The 17605-nt window shown below is 57.9% G+C and overlaps 1 protein-coding gene across 4 annotated transcripts in view; it reads left to right on the top strand.

Annotated features, from left to right (window-relative positions):
* The window catches only part of ALPK3 (alpha kinase 3), a 46011-nt gene extending 31083 nt beyond the window's left edge, over positions 1-14928 (top strand). For all 4 annotated transcript variants that reach the window (XM_082736136.1, XM_082736138.1, XM_082736137.1 and 1 more), the window contains 9 exons: positions 1723-3748; positions 4971-5118; positions 5543-5670; positions 5811-5846; positions 8008-8288; positions 8845-8933; positions 9697-9917; positions 12697-12745; positions 13306-14928. In XM_082736136.1, coding sequence (XP_082592262.1) covers positions 1723-3748; positions 4971-5118; positions 5543-5670; positions 5811-5846; positions 8008-8288; positions 8845-8933; positions 9697-9917; positions 12697-12745; positions 13306-13651 — 3324 coding nt within the window. In that variant the 3' untranslated portion in view covers positions 13652-14928. The remainder of the gene's footprint in view (positions 1-1722; positions 3749-4970; positions 5119-5542; positions 5671-5810; positions 5847-8007; positions 8289-8844; positions 8934-9696; positions 9918-12696; positions 12746-13305) is intronic.
* The last annotated feature ends 2677 nt before the right edge of the window (positions 14929-17605 follow it).

Below are 17605 nucleotides of genomic sequence, written 5' to 3' on the forward strand. Positions count from 1 at the left end.
TTCTTCCTCCTTCTACTTTTTGTACAAGTTGTATCATTTCTGCCTGCTCAGGGCATAGAACACTGACATTTTCCTCTGCCACTCTAAACCCCTTTGGGTGTGGTCTTGACTATGTAATTAATACATATTTAATGCTCAGCAAGAATTTTGCTGTGGTTCCCCTAAACATCTTCCAGCTGACCGGAGTATGTTCTCTGGTAGTGTGCTCAAGCGGGGCTCATGGGAATGATATTCCCTAAGTCCTCGTGTGTTCAAAGACAACCTTCCTATGCTTAGAGATTTTCAGGAATTTCCTTCAGAAGTGTGTTTTTTTGTGGGTGTTTTCTGAGATAGGCTTCCACCAGGTCATTCCACTCTCCTCTGCCTGTGTCCGCTGGACGTCAACCTTGGGTGTCTTCTGGGTGATTCCCACCCAGCTCTCGGCGACCCCACAGCTCTCGTTGGAGGGGGGCTCTGGCGCTCATCACAGCGGGAGGAGTCCTGTACCCACAGTAACTGCACTTGGCGGCCGCTCTCTGAGCCCCACAGAACTCTTCACTCTCCGCCTGCCTGAGCTCTCTCACGGTTTCTTCTCAGCTACCTCCCTGCGGCAGCCCCTGCTCCGTTTTTCTTTTCTTTTACTTTTTTTTTTTTTTTTGAGACTGTAAGTTTTATATGCCTCCAGTTTCACTCCTGATGAAGTTTAATATTTTTTTCTTGTTTTTATTGTTGCTTTTGATTATATTGGGGAGGAAAAGAGACAACTTGTCTCTTGTGCTGCTATGTTTAGACCAGAAGTCCTTTAATTATATTGGACGGGACGGCATTCTCCTGTATTCTCTCCAGCTTGAAGTGAGACATGGCCGGCTTCTGGGCTGACTTCTACCACTTCCTGTCTGATGGTGGACAGTCACCTTCTCTTTTGGCCATTGGTGTGTTCCTACCTATTAGGTTTACTTTTTTTTAAAGAAATTTTTTTAAAGATTTTTATTTTTCCATAATCTCTACACCCATTGTGGGGTCTGAACTCACAACCCCGAGTTCAAGAGTTGGGCGCTCTATTGTCTGAGTGACAATGGAGAGCGCTCACAACTACTTCACACCGTGAGGAGTAAGTGAGGTTGTGCATGTGTAACAAATAGGGGCCTAGGATAGTGATTTGTAATTAAATAGGGCATTCGAAAGGGTAGTAGCATACACTTCATTGATTTCTCCGGCATAGCTGGTGTCCCGAGTGATGGTAACCTCTGTGTTCGGATGACATCACATGGGTACCATTTGCTCTATGGTAATGGCAGATGCTGCCATGGAGCGCGTTGTCAGGAGACCCTTCATCTCTCTCCGTTGTCGTCTGTAATTCTATCTGGTGGCAGTTAGTGCCAAAAAAGAGGGACAGATCAATTTGCTCAGAAGCCTTGGAAGGGGGACCCTCTCCTCCAAATGGCAGGGATGAGGGGTCTTTCAGGGAAGGCAGGTTTTTCTTCAGGGAGAGGTGGGAAGGGCCAGAGCTAGACCCGGATTCTGGACATTCCTTGGTCTAGACTCTGGGATCAGGGATCAGGATGGGGGGCTTGGGACTTGGCCACATGTCCTTTGCCTCCAACCCCTAGTAGGCCTGGAAAACCAGTGGCAGGAATACGGTCGGGCTCATCTGGGTGAGGTCAGAGGAGGCTGGGAAGCCAGGCTGGGAGAGATCCTAAGGCTCACGTGGTCAAGCTCTTCCTCTCCTCCGCGTGTTCTCAGGTCCCGGAATCCCGGGCAAGCCCGGCTCCTACCGCGCTGGCTGCCAACACCGCCGACATGGTCTCTGTGGGTTGCAGTGACCCCAGAAGCCGGGGCATCATTGAGCCCATGGACACAGACACCCAGGAAGCTGGGAGGACATCTGCTGACCAGAAACGTGGAGGCAAGAAGAATACAGAGGCTGATGGGAAGAGGCAGGTGGATGGAAGGACCCAGGGAGACAGGACAGAGGCCACCCAGATGACACAGGCAGATAGGAAGAGCCGGGTGGACACTGGGCCACGAGAAAGTGAGAGGCCAGCATCCGCCAGGAGGTTCCAGGAGGATGTGGTGGCCCAGGGAGGGGCAGGGACGCAGGTGGAAAGGACACAGACAGGCAGGAGGATGCAGGAAGACAGAGGGACACGGTCCGAGGAGAGCACACCCCCAGCCATGAAAGGTCAGTCCGAGAAGGGCTCCGTGAGCAGCCCCGGCCCACAGTCCAGTGAGTGTTTCGACCAGATCCCCGAAGGGCCCTCTGTCCCGGAAGAACCTGGTTTCGTGCTCAGATCTGAAGAAGTGGCAGTCACGGCCCCCGGGAGCTATGAGCCGGCATTGCTGGCTGCCTCAGGAGGCGGTCGCACGCTCCCAGTCCAGCGGCCTCCCCAGGGTGGTCTGGAGCAGCGAGGAGGGCCTGAGTGGCCGGGGCTGGTCAAGGACAAGCCAGAGGATGGCCTGATCCCAGGCCCCAAGGAGGAGCGGCCGAGGGAGGTGCCGTCCGTGGATCTGGGCGGCTGTCCTCCCGCTGGCCGGAGCCCGGAGGCGCCCGCTCTGCCCTCTCCTCCCAGGCGGGGCCTGACCACGAGCTCGCGGGAGGCTCTGCCCAGCACTCCGGCCCCTGAGCACGCGAGTGCGGCTGCCTTCCCGCCGTCTGGGAACCAGGCCTTGCTGAGGCCCGCCCCCTCACTGTCCCTGGGGCCAGGGACCCCCACCCAGAGTCACCCGCCAGCAGCCATGTCCGCCAACACTGAGGGGTCCTGTGCCCCGGGGCCGGATGCGGAGGGGAGGCCCCCGGGTCCCCAGAGCTGCGACCCCGGCCTCATAGACTCCCTGAAGAACTACCTGCTTCTGCTGCTGAAGCTCTCCAGTGCAGAGCCAGGGGGCGGGGGCGCTGAGGCGCAAGGGGCAGCCGCCACTGGGGCTCCGGTGTCCTCGGCCACTCTGGTCCCCGACGTGGAGGTGGCCGGTCTGAGTCCTCGGACGTCCAGGCGCATCCTGGAGCGTGTGGAGAACAACCATCTAGTGCAGAGTGCCCAGAGCCTGGCGCTGAGCCCCTGCACCTCCCGCCGCCTCACCGGCCTCCTGGATCGCGAGGTGCAGGCTGGCCGTCAGGCCCTTGCAGCAGCCCAGGGCCCTGGCCTCAGCACCCTCACTGTCCCTGCCATCGTGGTAGGTGAGGAGGGGGGCCCTGGGCTGGCCTCCGAAGGATCCAGTGAGGGCGAGGGTGAGGGTCCCCCCAAGGGGCCTGGGCTCCCAGGAGCCTCCCCGGAGAGCGGTGCACGCAGGTGGCTGGGGGAGACGGGTGGGCAGACGGCCTCGGGTCCGGGAGCACTCCCAGCAGACAGAAGGGCCCAGGAGCCCTTCCAGGAGGAGGAGGCCCCCGGGGAGGCCCCGACAGGCCTCCCTGCAGCGACACCAGAGGAGCTAGCTTTGGGGGCCCGGAGGAAGAGGTTTCTCCCCAAGGTCAGAGCAGGAGGAGACAGGGAGGCAGCCAAGGCTGAAGAAAGGGAGAGCCCCACGGTTTCCCCTCGGGGGCCCAGGAAGGGCCTGACACCGGGGTCCCCGGGGACCCCAGGACGGGAGAAACGTTCCCCAACCCAGGGTAGAAAGGCAGGTATGCTGGAGGTGCCGCGGGCAGAGGACGAGCCGGCAGCAGGAGACCTGGGCTCCAGCCCCAAGGCCAGCAGTGCGGACACAGAGCAAGTCCTGGATGAAGGCAAGCAGGACGCTTCGGCCAAGTCCAAGAAAGCCAAAGACCTGCTCAAAGGTGAGCAATGGGGAGGGTGGGGAAGGGCTCCAGGGGAGAGGGTTGCACACTGCAGCAGCAGGGGCGCTGAGGGGGCACACCCGAGAGGGGTTTACAGCGCCCCTCCTACAACAGTCTCCTGGAACTAGACCCCCCAGGCTATGCCGTCCCAGGGCTAGTTCTCATCCTGGCTCTGCCACGCAGGACGGGGCACAGTACAAACTGTGTGCCACCGAGGGTGAAGCGGGATGGAAGAAATCAGGTCCCGAGCACGGGGCTGCCTTCCCCAGGTGGTGCTAGGTCTGGCGCCTTTGTCCCCGCTGTCCCCTCTGCACAGACCTGTCCCCAGAGGACAGAGCAGGAGGGTCAGGATCCCGATGCAGGTTCCTCGAGTTAGGGCCTAGAACCCAAACTGGAGTCCTCTCTCTCTCTCGCTCTCCTGCCACAAGAGCCTTGCGTTTTATTTGAGGAGAAGCTTTATGTTTCGTTGTTGTGTTTTCTTTGTTCTTTTAGTGAACTCCGTTCCTTTAATAGATGTGAGGCCGCTTGCATTATCTGTTTACTCTTGGCTGGGCTTTCCTAGCCAGTACCACCCAGCGAGTTCTCTCTTTTCATCTATAAAACCAATGTCGGGGCTCATATTTGCCGCAGCGTCCTCTGTGATCCATTTCATACCTGAAGGTTCTGACACAACCTTGGGCATTTCTGATTCTGATCATTTGTGTTGCTGTTTCTTCTTCCCACTTAGGCATTTGATTTCTCATGGATTTTTGTTTTGTTTTGTTTTTAAATTTGAGTATAGTTGTAATACCATGTATAAGAATGTGTGTATCTATAATATAATGTGTGTGTATAGAAATAACATGGTATCATTGAACACAATGTTACATTTGTGTCACAGTGATTCAGCTGTTACCTATGTCACACTGTGCTCCCCACAAGTGCAGCTGCCCTCTGTCCTCTCTTCTCTGCCATCTGGGTCCTGGGCTCCGAGGCTGTCCCAGGCCTGGGGTGGGGGCCCAGGAGTGGGGCCTTTCTAGCGAGGATGTGTGCTTTGGGGTCAGAGCCAACGGCTCAGAGACACACACGGGGTGAGGCTGGGGGCCGGGAAGGGTGGGTTGGTGCGGGGGCTTGAATCCTGTTTCCTCCCAGCCCGTCCCACTAAGCACATGCAGGGAAACAGGGGTGGGGCCAAGGTGGCGGGGAAGTGGCTTGTCCCTCTCAACTGAGCCCCTGCTCTCAGCCCCACAGGTGATCCGGAAGATTCGGGTGGAGCAGTTTCCTGATGCCTCGGGCAGCCTGAAGCTCTGGTGTCAGTTTTTCAACATTCTCAGTGACTCAGTCTTGACGTGGGCCAAGGATCAGCGCCCAGTGGGCGAGGTGGGCAGGAGGTAAGCCAGCCGGATACCACTCCCACCTGGCCTGGCTCCCCAAGTGCAGCGACAGTAATATGTAATACGTACAGTAATACGGGGCATGTTTCCCCCACTGTGGATCTGTCCATCATGCAAGGCTCAGGGGAACCCTATGAGGGAGATGCTAGTATTTCCTTGGTAGGGAGGAGAAAGTTGAGGCTGGGTGGCATCAAATCACTTGCCAAGTCACACAGCTAGGGGGCATCAGGATAGCCACCCAGACCTGTGTGACCCAGGACTACCCCTTGACCATAGTACCTCTCACCCCCCTGCCCGAGCTCTCAGAGCCTGGGTCCACGGCAGCCTTGGAGGGCAGGGGGTGACCTTCCTCAGAACCGCAGTCCAGCCCCGGGCTGTGCACAGTGATGGACCTCACAGGGAGGGTCTCCCTTCTCTGCAGTGCCGGGGACGAGGGGCCGGCAGCCTTGGCCATCGTGCAGGCGTCCTCCGTTGACTGTGGCGTGTACCGATGCACCATCAACAATGAGCACGGTTCCGCCTCTACCGACTTCTGCCTCAGCCCCGAGGGTGAGCGGGCCCCCTCCCACGCTCTCTGTCCAGCCTGGCTCCGGGGCCGGTGGGGGGGCAGCGGTCTTCTGTGCAGAGGGTGCTCTCTCCACACAGGCCAACCTGAGGGCAGCCGCTTCCTCTTCTTTTTCTCCACACAGTGTTGTCGGGATTCATCTCCAGAGAAGAAGGTGAAGGTATGATGCCCATACGGGGGAGGGGCGGGGGGCTCTCATCCCTACTCCTGCCGTCCTCGGGGAGGACCTGCTTCATCCATCCCAAGTGCTGTGTTTACCTCCACGCACAGCTACGCTGGGCCTCCTCGTTTAGGATAGGGCTCGGGATGGAGGATGGGGAGGAGTGCTATTTCCGAAGATTGTGGGAGAAGGAGTGGCCAAGAGGCCCTTCCACAAGAGGTTAATTCAGCCTTGTGCCCTTGGCCCATGTTGGAGCCCTTGACCAAGGGCAGGCCTGGCTACTAGAGCCTGCCTCACGCTGCCAGCTCCTTTCCCGGAGTTTCTCACTGTGCTCTGTGGGTCCCTGCCTCCAGTGCACACGGGGAGCTTGCTAGAAATGCAGTTTCCAGGGCCCTGCTGTTGATATCCTTAATCACAACATCTGGGGAAAGGGACCCAGAAAAGCAGCATCTTCAGCAGGTCTCTGGTGATTGTGATACCCCTAAATTATAAGGCATGTCCCTAAACATTAGAGCAAAAGTCTGGGCTGCTTCTGTAGGAAACACACTGAAAATCAGGACTGTGAAGGCAGCTGGGGATAAATTTTTAGAGCTTTGTTGCCAACTAATGCATTCCTTCATTCATTTGTTCATTCACTCATTTAATCCCTCAGTCATTCAACTAGCATCTTTGACCGGTTGTCAAGTGCAAGCAAAATCCGATGGAAGCTTACACCTACACACTTAGCAATAGAGCGTTAACGTACGCAAACGCTCAGTCCCACGCCCCCCGCTGTCTCGTCACGGCTGGCTTACCTGGGTTACGAATCACTCATTGCTTCAGGCAGATCGATCTCATCTCTGACACATACCTGTTCTTGCTCGTGGTTTTCCCTCTTTAGTTGTTGAAGTCGCTTGATGGGTAGGATTTCTTGCGATCTGGATTTTGATGGTTTAATCCCATTTAACATGTTCCTCTTCTCATGTGCTTCTCCTAAACTGGTAATTTGATGGGGAGGCTTGGTCAGATTCAAGTGCAGTTCTTTGTGGGGGTGGGGAGGGTCTGAGTGGGCAAGAACCCATCACAAGGTGCTCTGTCTGACCCTTAGCATCCTATCCGGAGGCACATGATGTCATTGGTTTACTCGAGTAACATTAAGATTGATCTCTGCATTCATTCCGCGGTCTCCTGCCCTCTCTATCCTGTGAAAAAGTTCAAGAACTGTATCTGATACTTGTTACCCGGGGGTTCGAGCAGCTACCAGTTATTGCCCGAATCCACGATTTTGTTTGGGTTTCCAACCAGAGTATTTTAATTCTGTCATTTCTACATCCATCCGTTGAGTTTCTTCTGTAAAGGAGAAATGGTCTTTTGTTGCCTCGAGTTGGTCCCTAGCGTCCTCCAAAGGTCACCAGTGAGGTTTGGGGTTTTGTGTGTGTGGCGGGGGGAGGAGTGAGTTTTTTCCAACTGCAATGATGACTGTGATTTTTGAAATATATTTGATATGTTCACCACATTGTAGAAATCATTCCTTTTGGTTGGTAAAGTTGATCTGCCCCCATGGAAGCCCCTTCCACGGCTCCTGTGTCCTTCTGACAAGCCCCCGGGGTCTTCGTGGCTGCTTCGCCTTCGGGTCAGAGAAGAGGTCCCAGATGCTTTGAGTTTATTTCCTGCCCGAGACCTGGACTCAGCCGTTTCTTGAGGGAGCTCGGGGTCCTTTTGCAGGGAGATGGCTTGTAGGGACCACAGTCTGAGCACTGAGGCAGCCCATGCTTCTGGACGGGTCCTGAAGCCTTTTGTAGTCAGATATTTTGTTTGAGATGGAGACATTTATTTATTTGATCCAAACACCTAACTCCCAAACAAAATCCACACCCGCGTGGACGCTTCCCCAGAAAAGCTGTGCCTTGCACAGACACTGAGCACATCCTTGCCACGTGAGGGGCACGCTGAGTGCCATCAGACGGCGGGGCCTGCATCAGACAGATCCACCGCTGGGAGCTCACGGGCTGGGTTGGGCCCCACGGTGTACGGGCCCCTGGAGAGGAGTCATGGGAGACAGTGAGTGTACCAGAGTCGGGGGACAGGGGGACTGTTCCAGCTCTCCCTACCCCCCACACACCCCCAACCTTGGTGAGGCAACAATGTCTAGTTTCCTGCACCTTCCCCCATTCCCTTGCAGTTGGAGAAGAGATTGAGATGACCCCCATGGTCTTTGCAAAGGGTCTGGCTGACTCTGGCTGCTGGGGGGACAAGCTCTTTGGACGCCTGGTGAGCGAAGAGCTACGAGGGGGTGGACATGGGTGTGGCCTGCGGAAGTCCTCCCAGGCCAAGGTCATCTACGGCCTGGAGCCCATCTTCGAGTCAGGCCGCACGTGCGTCATCAAGGTGTCCAGCCTGCTCGTGTTTGGACCCAGCAGCGAGACTTCTCTCCTGGGCAGAAACTACGACGTCACCATTCAGGTTCCGTGTGCCATCCCAGATCCCTTCTTCCCCTGTCACCTCCCCCCTTCCTCACCTTGGGTCCCCTTGGAGGCAGAGGCTGACTGTGTGAATCCTCAGGAGGCTTCTGGGACGGGTCTGGAGATGAGCTTGGCTCTGTCTTTGGGGCCACGGTTTTCAAACCGTAGTTTTCGTAGCAGAATCCTTTCTCGTTGCCTTCATGCATATCATCCTGGAGCCTCTGCTTGAGATCAAAAGAGTGACTGGGTGGGGGGGACAGTCTTGATGTCTCACTCCCCACAGGGTGGGCCCTGGGGCACTGCCACTTGGGCTCCAGGAAACACGGTTTGGAAACCACTTTTGAAAACAAGCCCACAGCCTCTTGTTTTGCAAATGAGCAAACTAAGGTGCAGAGCAGGGAGCAGGGAAGGAGTGACCCCCACCTTTCCCAGGGCTGGAATCCCCCCCACCCCCACCCCACTGTCCTGCTGCAGCGGACCCTTCCCCTTAGAGCCGGACCTGATGGAGAGCAGTGGAGCGCCCTTGCTGACCAGACTTGGTTCTCTTTAATCCCCAGGGGTGCAAGATCCAGAACATGAGTCGGGAGTATTGCAAGATCTTTGCGGCTGAAGCCCAGGCGGCCGCTGGCTTTGGGGAGGTGCCAGAGTGAGTGCTCACAAGGGGGGGCGGGTGCTGTGTAGACCTACAGACTTGAGCTTTGGCCCAGAGCAGTGATTTCAGGGCCCATTAGCAGCATCCTGAGTTACAGCCCATGCTCGGCTCAATGGTCCCCCAAAATCTAGAAACGAAGCCCTCAAGATTAACCGCCCACTTTAGAAAAGCCTCTGCCCTGGTCTTGGTCTCCTCCTGCTCACCCCAGGTCCCCACTCCTTCGCTTGCAGATGGCAAGATGCTGGGACTCTCCAAAAGGGATGGGGGGCTAGGCTGCTCTAGGCCAGTGGCTCAGGACTCTTCTCTGGCGGGCAGCCAGTGTCCGTGAAGGTTTTTGCAGGAGTCAACTATAAAGAGTCATTGTTTCCATGTTGAGATTGAGCTCTGACTCTCGAACCCTGGGGTCTGGTTGGCACGGAGCACGGTGCGGCTGCCTCCTCTCTAGAGGCCTTCCGTTTGGGTGGACGCATCCAGGTCTGCGTCCCTCGTCCAAGCTCAGGTCCTCCTGGGGCCACAGCACCATTCAGTTCTCACCCCATTGGGCTCAGGGCATGCACAGGACTCGGAAACCAATGGCCTCATTTCCTTCCCCAAGCTCAGGGTGGAGCTGGCCTCCCGCTCCGTCCTTTGGTCTCGGAGCCGAGAATGCTCTTTTGGAAGGACCCTCCTTTTCAACCCAAGAGTGTAGACTTGGTGAGGGGTGGGGGGGCTCCTGGGCCCGCACTTCCCGCTCACAGCCGAGTGCAACTGTGTTCAGGATCCTCCCACTGTACCTCATCTACCGGCCAGCCAACAACATCCCCTACGCGACCCTGGAGGAGGACCTGGGCCAGCCCCTGCAGCCCTACTGCTCCCGGGAGTGGGGCAGCGCCGCGCCGGAGACGGCCGGCGGCTCCGAGGTCAGGCAGAAATGCCAGACCTTCCAGCACTGGCTCTATCTGTGGACGAATGGCAGCTTCCTTGTCACAGATTTGGCAGGTAGGAGTCTGGGCGGGTGTGGGTGCGTGTGTGCCCGAGAACGAGAGTGTGCAGAGGGGCATAGCCGGGTCCCCTGTGCTCCCACATTTCCTCTCCTTTGCTTTCCCCGGGAACCTGGTCAAGGACATCGGCCTCCCCGGCCTCGTGCAGAACTGCTGTGGCATCCCCGGGAGCACGTTCCAGGCTCCAGTTACAATTAAGAGGGAATTTAGTTCAAGGAACATGACATGGGAACTGATGAAGTTCTAGAACCTAGGTGAGGTTCGGTGGGCTGAGGTCCAGAGCCGATGACCAAGAAAGAATTCTTGAGACATCTTTGGTGCAAAATGGTGGTTGATTAAAGTACAGGGACAGGACCTGTGGGCAGGAAGAGCTGCTGCCCTGGGTTGTGAGGGATGGCAGGTTATGTACCCTGCGGTTGGGGGAAGGTGAAGGGAAGGGAGGTTTCAACAGAGTTTTCATATGCTAAAGAGGGCCTACAGGGTGCCAGGATACCGGAGGCCTTGCCCTTGTGGCTTGATCAATGTTGGCTTGATCAATGTCATCTTTAGGCCAGCCATTTACATCAAGTTGGGAGACTTTTTGGTGGGATGTCATAATCCTGCTATCAATCGTCTTTTTTAGTGAGATTTAGGACATTTGTAAGCCAAGGGAGACTCCTGTCTAGCAGGATTGTGATCCCAGCAGGTTAACTATCTGCTTATTGTTCATGGCGGTCAGGGGTGCCTGAGGAATGCTACACGTATGGAGGGGAGCAGGTGGAGGGGGTGCAAGGCGCCAGCTTCTGCTCTGTCCTCAGCCAGCCTCCTGCTCCCTCATCAGGAACTAAGGAAACACCCGCACCCAAAGTCTTCTCAAAATCTCGCTTCCTCCCCTCCTGGCCGATCTGCTCTGGAGGTCCCCCTCTGCAGACTCGCCACTCTCCCATCCCGCTCGCTGGCTTTCCTGCCCCTTCTCCTTCCTCCTCATCCCCTCCTCCTCCCCCTCCCCCCCCTCCTCTGCCCCTTCGCCCCCCTCCCTTCTTCCCCTCCTCCTCCTCCTCCCCCACTTTTGTTAGCTTTTATTACAGGAATCATCTTAGTCTCGTGACTCCTTATTTCTATCTCCCCCATTCCTCAGAGTCAACCCCCCCCCATCAAAAGCCAACAAGCACAGATCTTCCTTTCTCTGACCAGTCCCTCCCAGGCAGGGGAGAGGAAAGGAGAGTCCCTCCAGAGTGGGAAGAGAGGAACGCTGGGAATATCACCCACGACCTTACCGGGTTCCCCATGTGCATTAGTGGGAAAGCCAAGGGCCAGAGACAGAAAACGGGCTTAAATGTGGTTCTTGCTGGGGTCAAGCTGCACCATAAACACGGTGCCCCCTGAAGGTGCCCCCTGAGGGGAGGCTGGTGGCCCGTTAAGCCGTTGCCATGCCTTCTGTTTGTTGCCTCCGACAATCCAACATTGAGCCACTGCTGGGAAGGGGAAAGGGGAATCGGGAACACTCATTGTCTTCCAGAAGCTGTGATAAGTGTCCCGGGTTCTAGAAGGAGAGGATAACGTGATGCAGTAGGAAAACCTGGGACTCAAGAGTATTCGGCTTTACTCCACATCTCCTGGCTTTCCAGCGGGTCTCTGTAGACCCAGGAGAAAGCCAAAGCTGAGATGGGGCGACCCCCCCAGTCTCCCCGAGCTTTGCCACCCTCTCCCTTCCAGGGAGTGGCGGTCCTTTCCCACCTCCCACACGGGCTGGGAGGACCGAGTGAGGCCACGGCTGTGAGCGATTTCGCAAACCAGAATTCTGTGCACGCATCAGGGGCCATGGTTACTGGGGTGCAGCGTGGAAGGTGGCGACCCCCGCAGAGAAATGACAGGGACTAACGTCTACTGTCTGTGTGTGCCCCAGACACTAAGCTAGACACCCCCTGACGCTCTTACTCCCCTGCGAGGCCGGTGGCATCCGCTCCTCTGAGAGTTGTGGACCTAGGGATGGTTCTCGAAGCTCGCAGAGCTCGGAAATCAGCGCCCGTATGCCCTGACTCTCATTCGTCACACCCAGCCCCAGGCCCTGGCAGTGAAAGGCACGTTCCCAGAAGGATATGACAGCACAGTTTGAAAGTGGGGAGGGGCTCCCCCTCTAATGCGTGGATGCTGGGATGCTGGGGTGGACCGGCTGGGCTGGACAGGCCACTCCCCAGAGCCCGTTCTGCCTGGCTGTGTTCTCCCAGCACCGTCCCCTCGTCTCGGCTTCCTGGGGTGCATGCTTGCTGCCTGTGTGAGTTGGTGGAAGCCAGTCTTCCCCACGCTTACTTTTCTGCCGGCCCAGCCCGGGTTATGTTCTCATTCCCACTTGACCTCCCTTGCCCAGAGAGGCTAATCCCGGGCAGAAGAAGGGGCAGATGCTGGCTCAGAGCCAGAGGCCAGCCCCGCTTGTGGCCTGCAGTCGTGTGCTAGAGGCAGGATTGCACAGCTGGAAGGGCTTGGGGTCTAGGAGTAAGAACTGAGCCCGCACTCTGACTCACAGTGGCCGCTGCACACGGTCAGTGCACAGTTAGCAAACAGAAGAATGACTATGACCTTGCTCCAGCCCCTGACCTCTGAGCCCGCCTCCTCACCTGCGGGAAGGGGGCATCATTGCTACTAACAACAACTAGACGCGCACACTGCCTGTGAGCCCGGCCAGAAGTGATGGCACGCCCTGAGCCCTGGGACGCCCCCTTCCAGTGATAGACCTGTTTGGGGGGAGGGGGCCGAAACCAACCCGGGCTGCCCCAGCTTCCAGCTCTTTCTCTTTCCAGGGGTTGATTGGAAGATGACAGATGTGCAAATTGCAACCAAACTGCGAGGGTGAGTGACTGTCCGTGCCAGGAGGCCCTCTGAGAATCTTCTCGGGCTATGAAATTGTCCAAGGTCTTCTGGGTCTCCCTCCCTGAGGGGTGGCCTGTGGCCAGATGATCCCAGTTGTAAGGGTGGCCATGTAGCCACATCTTGGGGGCCGCCGCCCTGTACCCTCCATGCCCCTGACCTCAGGTCTGGAGCAACAGTATTGGGACCCCCCCTCCCCCACCTGCAACCCTGGTCTCCTCTTCCTTCTGGCTAGAGAAAGCTCATCATGGTGCAGATGAGCCAGGGCCCTGGGAGCAAAGGGGGGACGCAGAGTTTGCTCTCGTCTGTACGAACAAGCAGATCCTCCGCACACCGGCAGTGTGGACGTGACAAACACCTGCACCACCGTGTAGTGGGGCCTCCGTGTGGGATGGAGGTTTGGGGTGCGTCCCCCTGCTGGACTTCCCAGCACCCCCAAAAGGGTGGGGCGTGACACCCTGGCCACGGCCATCCCGCCGCAGGCCCCTGGGGGTTCTCCCTGGGGCTGGGGCTCCCGCTCAGCTCTCACTGTTTGGCTGCAGATACCAAGGCCTCAAGGAGAGTTGCTTCCCTGCCCTGCTGGACCAGTTTGCCTCTTCCCACCAGTGCAACCCCTTCTGTGAGATGCTGGGGCTCCAGCCCCTCAAAGGCCCCGAGGCTGCCCACCCTCCGGGCAAGGCCAAAGGCTCCAAGAGCCCATCCACGGGCAGGAAGGGAGGCCAACTGAGTCCTCAGCCCCAGAAGAAAGGCCTCCCCAGTCCCCAGGGCACCCGGAAGAGTACGCCAAGCACCAAGGCCACCCCTCCAGCCTCAGGGGCACTCGCCACCCAGTTACTGGGACAGCCTCCCACCCAAGAGGGCAGCTCCAAGACCCAGGGCCTGCGGTAGCCCCCGCAGGAGGCTGGGGGCCTCCACCCGGCAGCAGACCAACAAGGAAGCAGCTTGAGGCGATGGAGACTTTCTGGAACTACGGAACTAACCAAAGAAGGTGTGCCGAGGAGGTGCCACAGGGGGCTCTCCGAGCAGCTGTTCTCGGTCCCCTCCTCAGTCTGCCCCTCATCGGACGGCTTTTGTGTGTGGTGGCACCCGGGGGCCCTTCCTGGGTCGCCGCCGGCCGGGGCCCCCAGGCCCCACTCCCAAGTGCCTGGCGGTCTAGCCCCTCCTTGAAGTTTACATGGGCCACTGCTGGAGGCTCCCGAGCCCTCTGCATGAGCTCTGCACCCAGCACCCCAGCCCAGACCCTGCCGTGAATGCCGTACTTTGGGGGCGCGCCGACCAGCGGTTACCCTCTACCTTTGCTTGGCCCCGATCTCTCCCCGTCCTCGGGGCTCCAGACTTCCTGCGCTGAGTCTGGCCTGGTGACTCTCAGGGAGCTTGCTCCTTCCAGCTGCTTGGCCTCTTGCCTCCCAGCGTGTCCTGCGACTAACCTGTCACTGGGCCCACATGGGGCTCAGGGCCCTTCCAGAGCCTGTCTTGTTCTTGTGCGGTGGTCTTCGGTGATGCGTGTTCTTGGCCTTCCTACCCCTCCCCCGTGCTCAGGCACTCACGCACCTGCTTGCTGTGCTCCCTTGTCCCCAGCTCCCAGCCCCCTGCAGCCCACTGACTTTCCTCTGCTGCCTCTCTGCCTGCCCCCTTGCCCCGGTGCTTCCCCAGGCTGACTCTGCACACGGCACCCTGTCCGCCCCTCCCCTACCTCTCCCAGGCCCTCTGCCCATGAGGTAGAGGTGACAGGGGTGGGGGGCGGGGGGGTTGGGACAGCACCTGTGGCCCGAGGGCCATGTTGACTCGGAGGGATCTTGTGCTCCGTCCTGGAAGGAGGTGCAGTCGCAGCGCAGTTCTCATCCCCTCTAGAGTGGGGATGGAGGGCCAGGGCTGTTCTCCATAGGGGAGTGCCCAGGGCAGTTCTACGAAGGATGCAGTCCACCCACGTGCTGGGCTGAGGGCATCTCTGTGCCCGGGAATGAGGACGCCTGCCCCAGCCATTAGCTCCTGATCTCGGGGCTCCAGCTCTGGGGCTTCACCTATGGGCCCCCAAGGAATTTCTGTGCTCGGCCCAACCCCCCGGGGTCCTTCCTGAGAGCCCCTCCTAGAAGCCTGGGACAGGATGGGCCTGGTGCTAGCCTGCTCCACTTGGAATGCAATAAAGGCAGCCATTGTGCACCCTGCTCGCCCGCATCTGGTGTGGTTGTAGGCGTATGAGGTCAGGGTCCCCTCTCACCAAGCGGATGCTCTGAGGGCGCCCTGCAGCCCCTGGGCCGCCCGCAGCAATGAACCCAGGCTTCGGCTCCTGGATGGATGCGCAGTCTCAGCCCGTGGCCACAGCCACACGGTCTGTGCTGCTTGTCCAGCTGGGCTGATGGGGATCTGGGGAACACAGAGGAAGGACCCCAGGAGGGAAGAGCAGGGCTGGAGGCATGGGGGCCTGCCTCCCCCGCTACAAGGCCACCCCGGGGACCAGCAGCATCTGCCTCTCAGCTGCTCACCGGCCCTCGCCTGCTCCCCAGGCTGCTGAGGCTTCTTCGTCCCCAACAGCCCCAAGCTGCCAGCCGGGCCTTCCTTGCCTGACAGGTAGGCCTCTCGGTTTTGGCACTTCTGACTTCTCTACCTCCTCTCTGTGCTCAGGGGACTCTCCCCACTTGTTCCTCTTGCCCCCATGTGCTCCCGACCCCTGGTGACCTGAGCTGGCGTGTGATCCATTCATGCGTCCGTCCGCTCGGCACACGTACACGCAGCACCTCCTCCGTGCCAGGCCCCCCCGGGCTGACAGCCGTGGGAGGCACAGATACGTGAGGCGGTCTCAAAAGAGAAAGGGGTTTCATGGGAAGGGTGTTGGGGCAGCTCCCAGAGCCAAAGGAGTAGCTGAATGATTGGGCTTGAGAAGGTGGGAGCTGCTGCTGTGGGCGGATTGACACCAACCAGCCCGACTCCCTTCACTCGAGATTCGAATTCCTGTCCTAGAGCTCAGGGCACTGTGGAGAGGGACAGAGGCCGTCTTCCAAAGGACCAGGATTCTTACCAGGAGAATCGTGGAGAGGAGGAGGGTAGAAAGGACTTGGCGGCAACAGCAAAGATAACCCCCTCCCAACACACACACTGTTCTTCCCCCCGACCTAATACGACTCTCCCACATAAAACCAAGGACAAATTCCGCCCTGCCTGGGCGAGACTGTTCAAGGTCACGTCCGGTGACTAAGTCCAGGGGCTGCCATTCTCCACATCCAGTATCAGAAGTGACACTCTTCCCTCTGCTATCACAACCCCATTTTGAAATTCTGCAACCTGGGGATAAAAATGAACCATAGTCAAGGCAAATTCTTGAACCCAGCAAAAGAGGCAGCACGGGTAAGGCCCGAGACCATTTCCAGAACAGGTCATGAGAACGAATGCCTCCTGACTAGGGAATTTTCCATCTGTTGGAGTGACCCCAAGCTTCCGTCCTGAAGTCCGGCTCCTTGGTGGTCCTGCCCTTGCGGCAGGTGTTTTTTTAGCACGGCATATGGAGGCCCAGGAAGCACTCTTAGACCCCCCCACCCCCACTGCCTCCATCTACTCCGGCCCCCTTCTAAGCAGCAGCAATCAAATTTTCCCTTGAAAGGGCTAATCACCCTACTACTCCCATGACCTCCTGCTGTGTGTCAAGCTCTAAGGAGCCTGTACTAGCTGGGTGTGCCTCAGTTTCCAATGCATGTATGGCTATGACATTTTGAGGATGTGTCTCCTTGGAGACCAAAACCTCTGCGCCAGACTTGTCCCCGACCTCAGGCATGGGCAAGGCATCAAGATGGAGCGAAGTCTCTCCCCTCTGCACCTGCTTCCCAGTGTGTGAGGGCCAGTGAGCACCAGGAGATGCTCGCCAGTTCCGAGAGCTTGTGCTGCCTCCAGCGGGTCGGTCCCAACCACTCATCTGGCGCCCCGGCTGAGTTTCCCGCAAACCATCTCACCGTCCGAGCAAGCTGACTGCTCCCGGACCGCAGGGATCCTGATCCCAAGAGTGAATGCCATCGGCCCCCACCCATTGCTTTACTTCTGCCATAGAGTGTGTCCTTTGGTTGGATGCCCTGTGCGGGGTGTCACAGTGATGTTTCCGGCATCTGATAATTCCATGGATATTGACAGTGGGAGAGGCATGATGGGGAAAAGCAAATCCACATGCAGATAAAGGGCCCATAGTGGTCGAAACCGATTCCTGCTCTCTTGAAATGACAGATGTAGACTCGGGAGGTTCAGTGTAGAGCAGGAGGAGGGAGCATGGAAGGACATGGGCGGAATTTATGCACGTGGCCTACCTGTGGCGTCAGAGCCCTGTCCTAGAGCATCTCCTTGATGCTCTGAGTGCTTCTGGCCATGGCTCACTGTGGCTGGGTGGTCAGAGAACCCCAGCTCATGAGGGGCAGCACGGCCCCCCGCTATGCTGTAACCAAATATTTAGGCTCCCCCAGAGCCCAGTGGCAAGCCAGAGCACCACGTCTCTAAAGGGAATGGTTCCTTGTTGGCCAGAGAATCACCTGGTTCTGAACCCTGGGTTTCCCTGCCATTCTCTTCTTGTTAGGACTTGCCACAAGCTTCATTAGCCCTCTGTTGTGCCACGGGCCCCACACGGCTCCCCAATATGCCACAGAGGGACATATCAAGCCCCCTGGGATCTGTTGGGTGATGGGGCTGGCAGGAGAACCGTTCTCCCAGCTGGAGAACCTTCCCTTGCTCTCAGCCCAGCCCAAAGCTGGTGGCCCTCTATGTCACTCAGTACATAGGTCAGAACAAGAGGCCCTAAACTGGCATTTTTAATGGAACTGGGTCTTCGTGTTAAGGGACACACAATGCGGTCATCTGTTCTATGTTGTG

The sequence above is a fragment of the Mustela nivalis genome (assembly GCF_964662115.1).
Source record: "Mustela nivalis genome assembly, chromosome: 6".
Classification (NCBI taxonomy): domain Eukaryota; kingdom Metazoa; phylum Chordata; class Mammalia; order Carnivora; family Mustelidae; genus Mustela; species Mustela nivalis.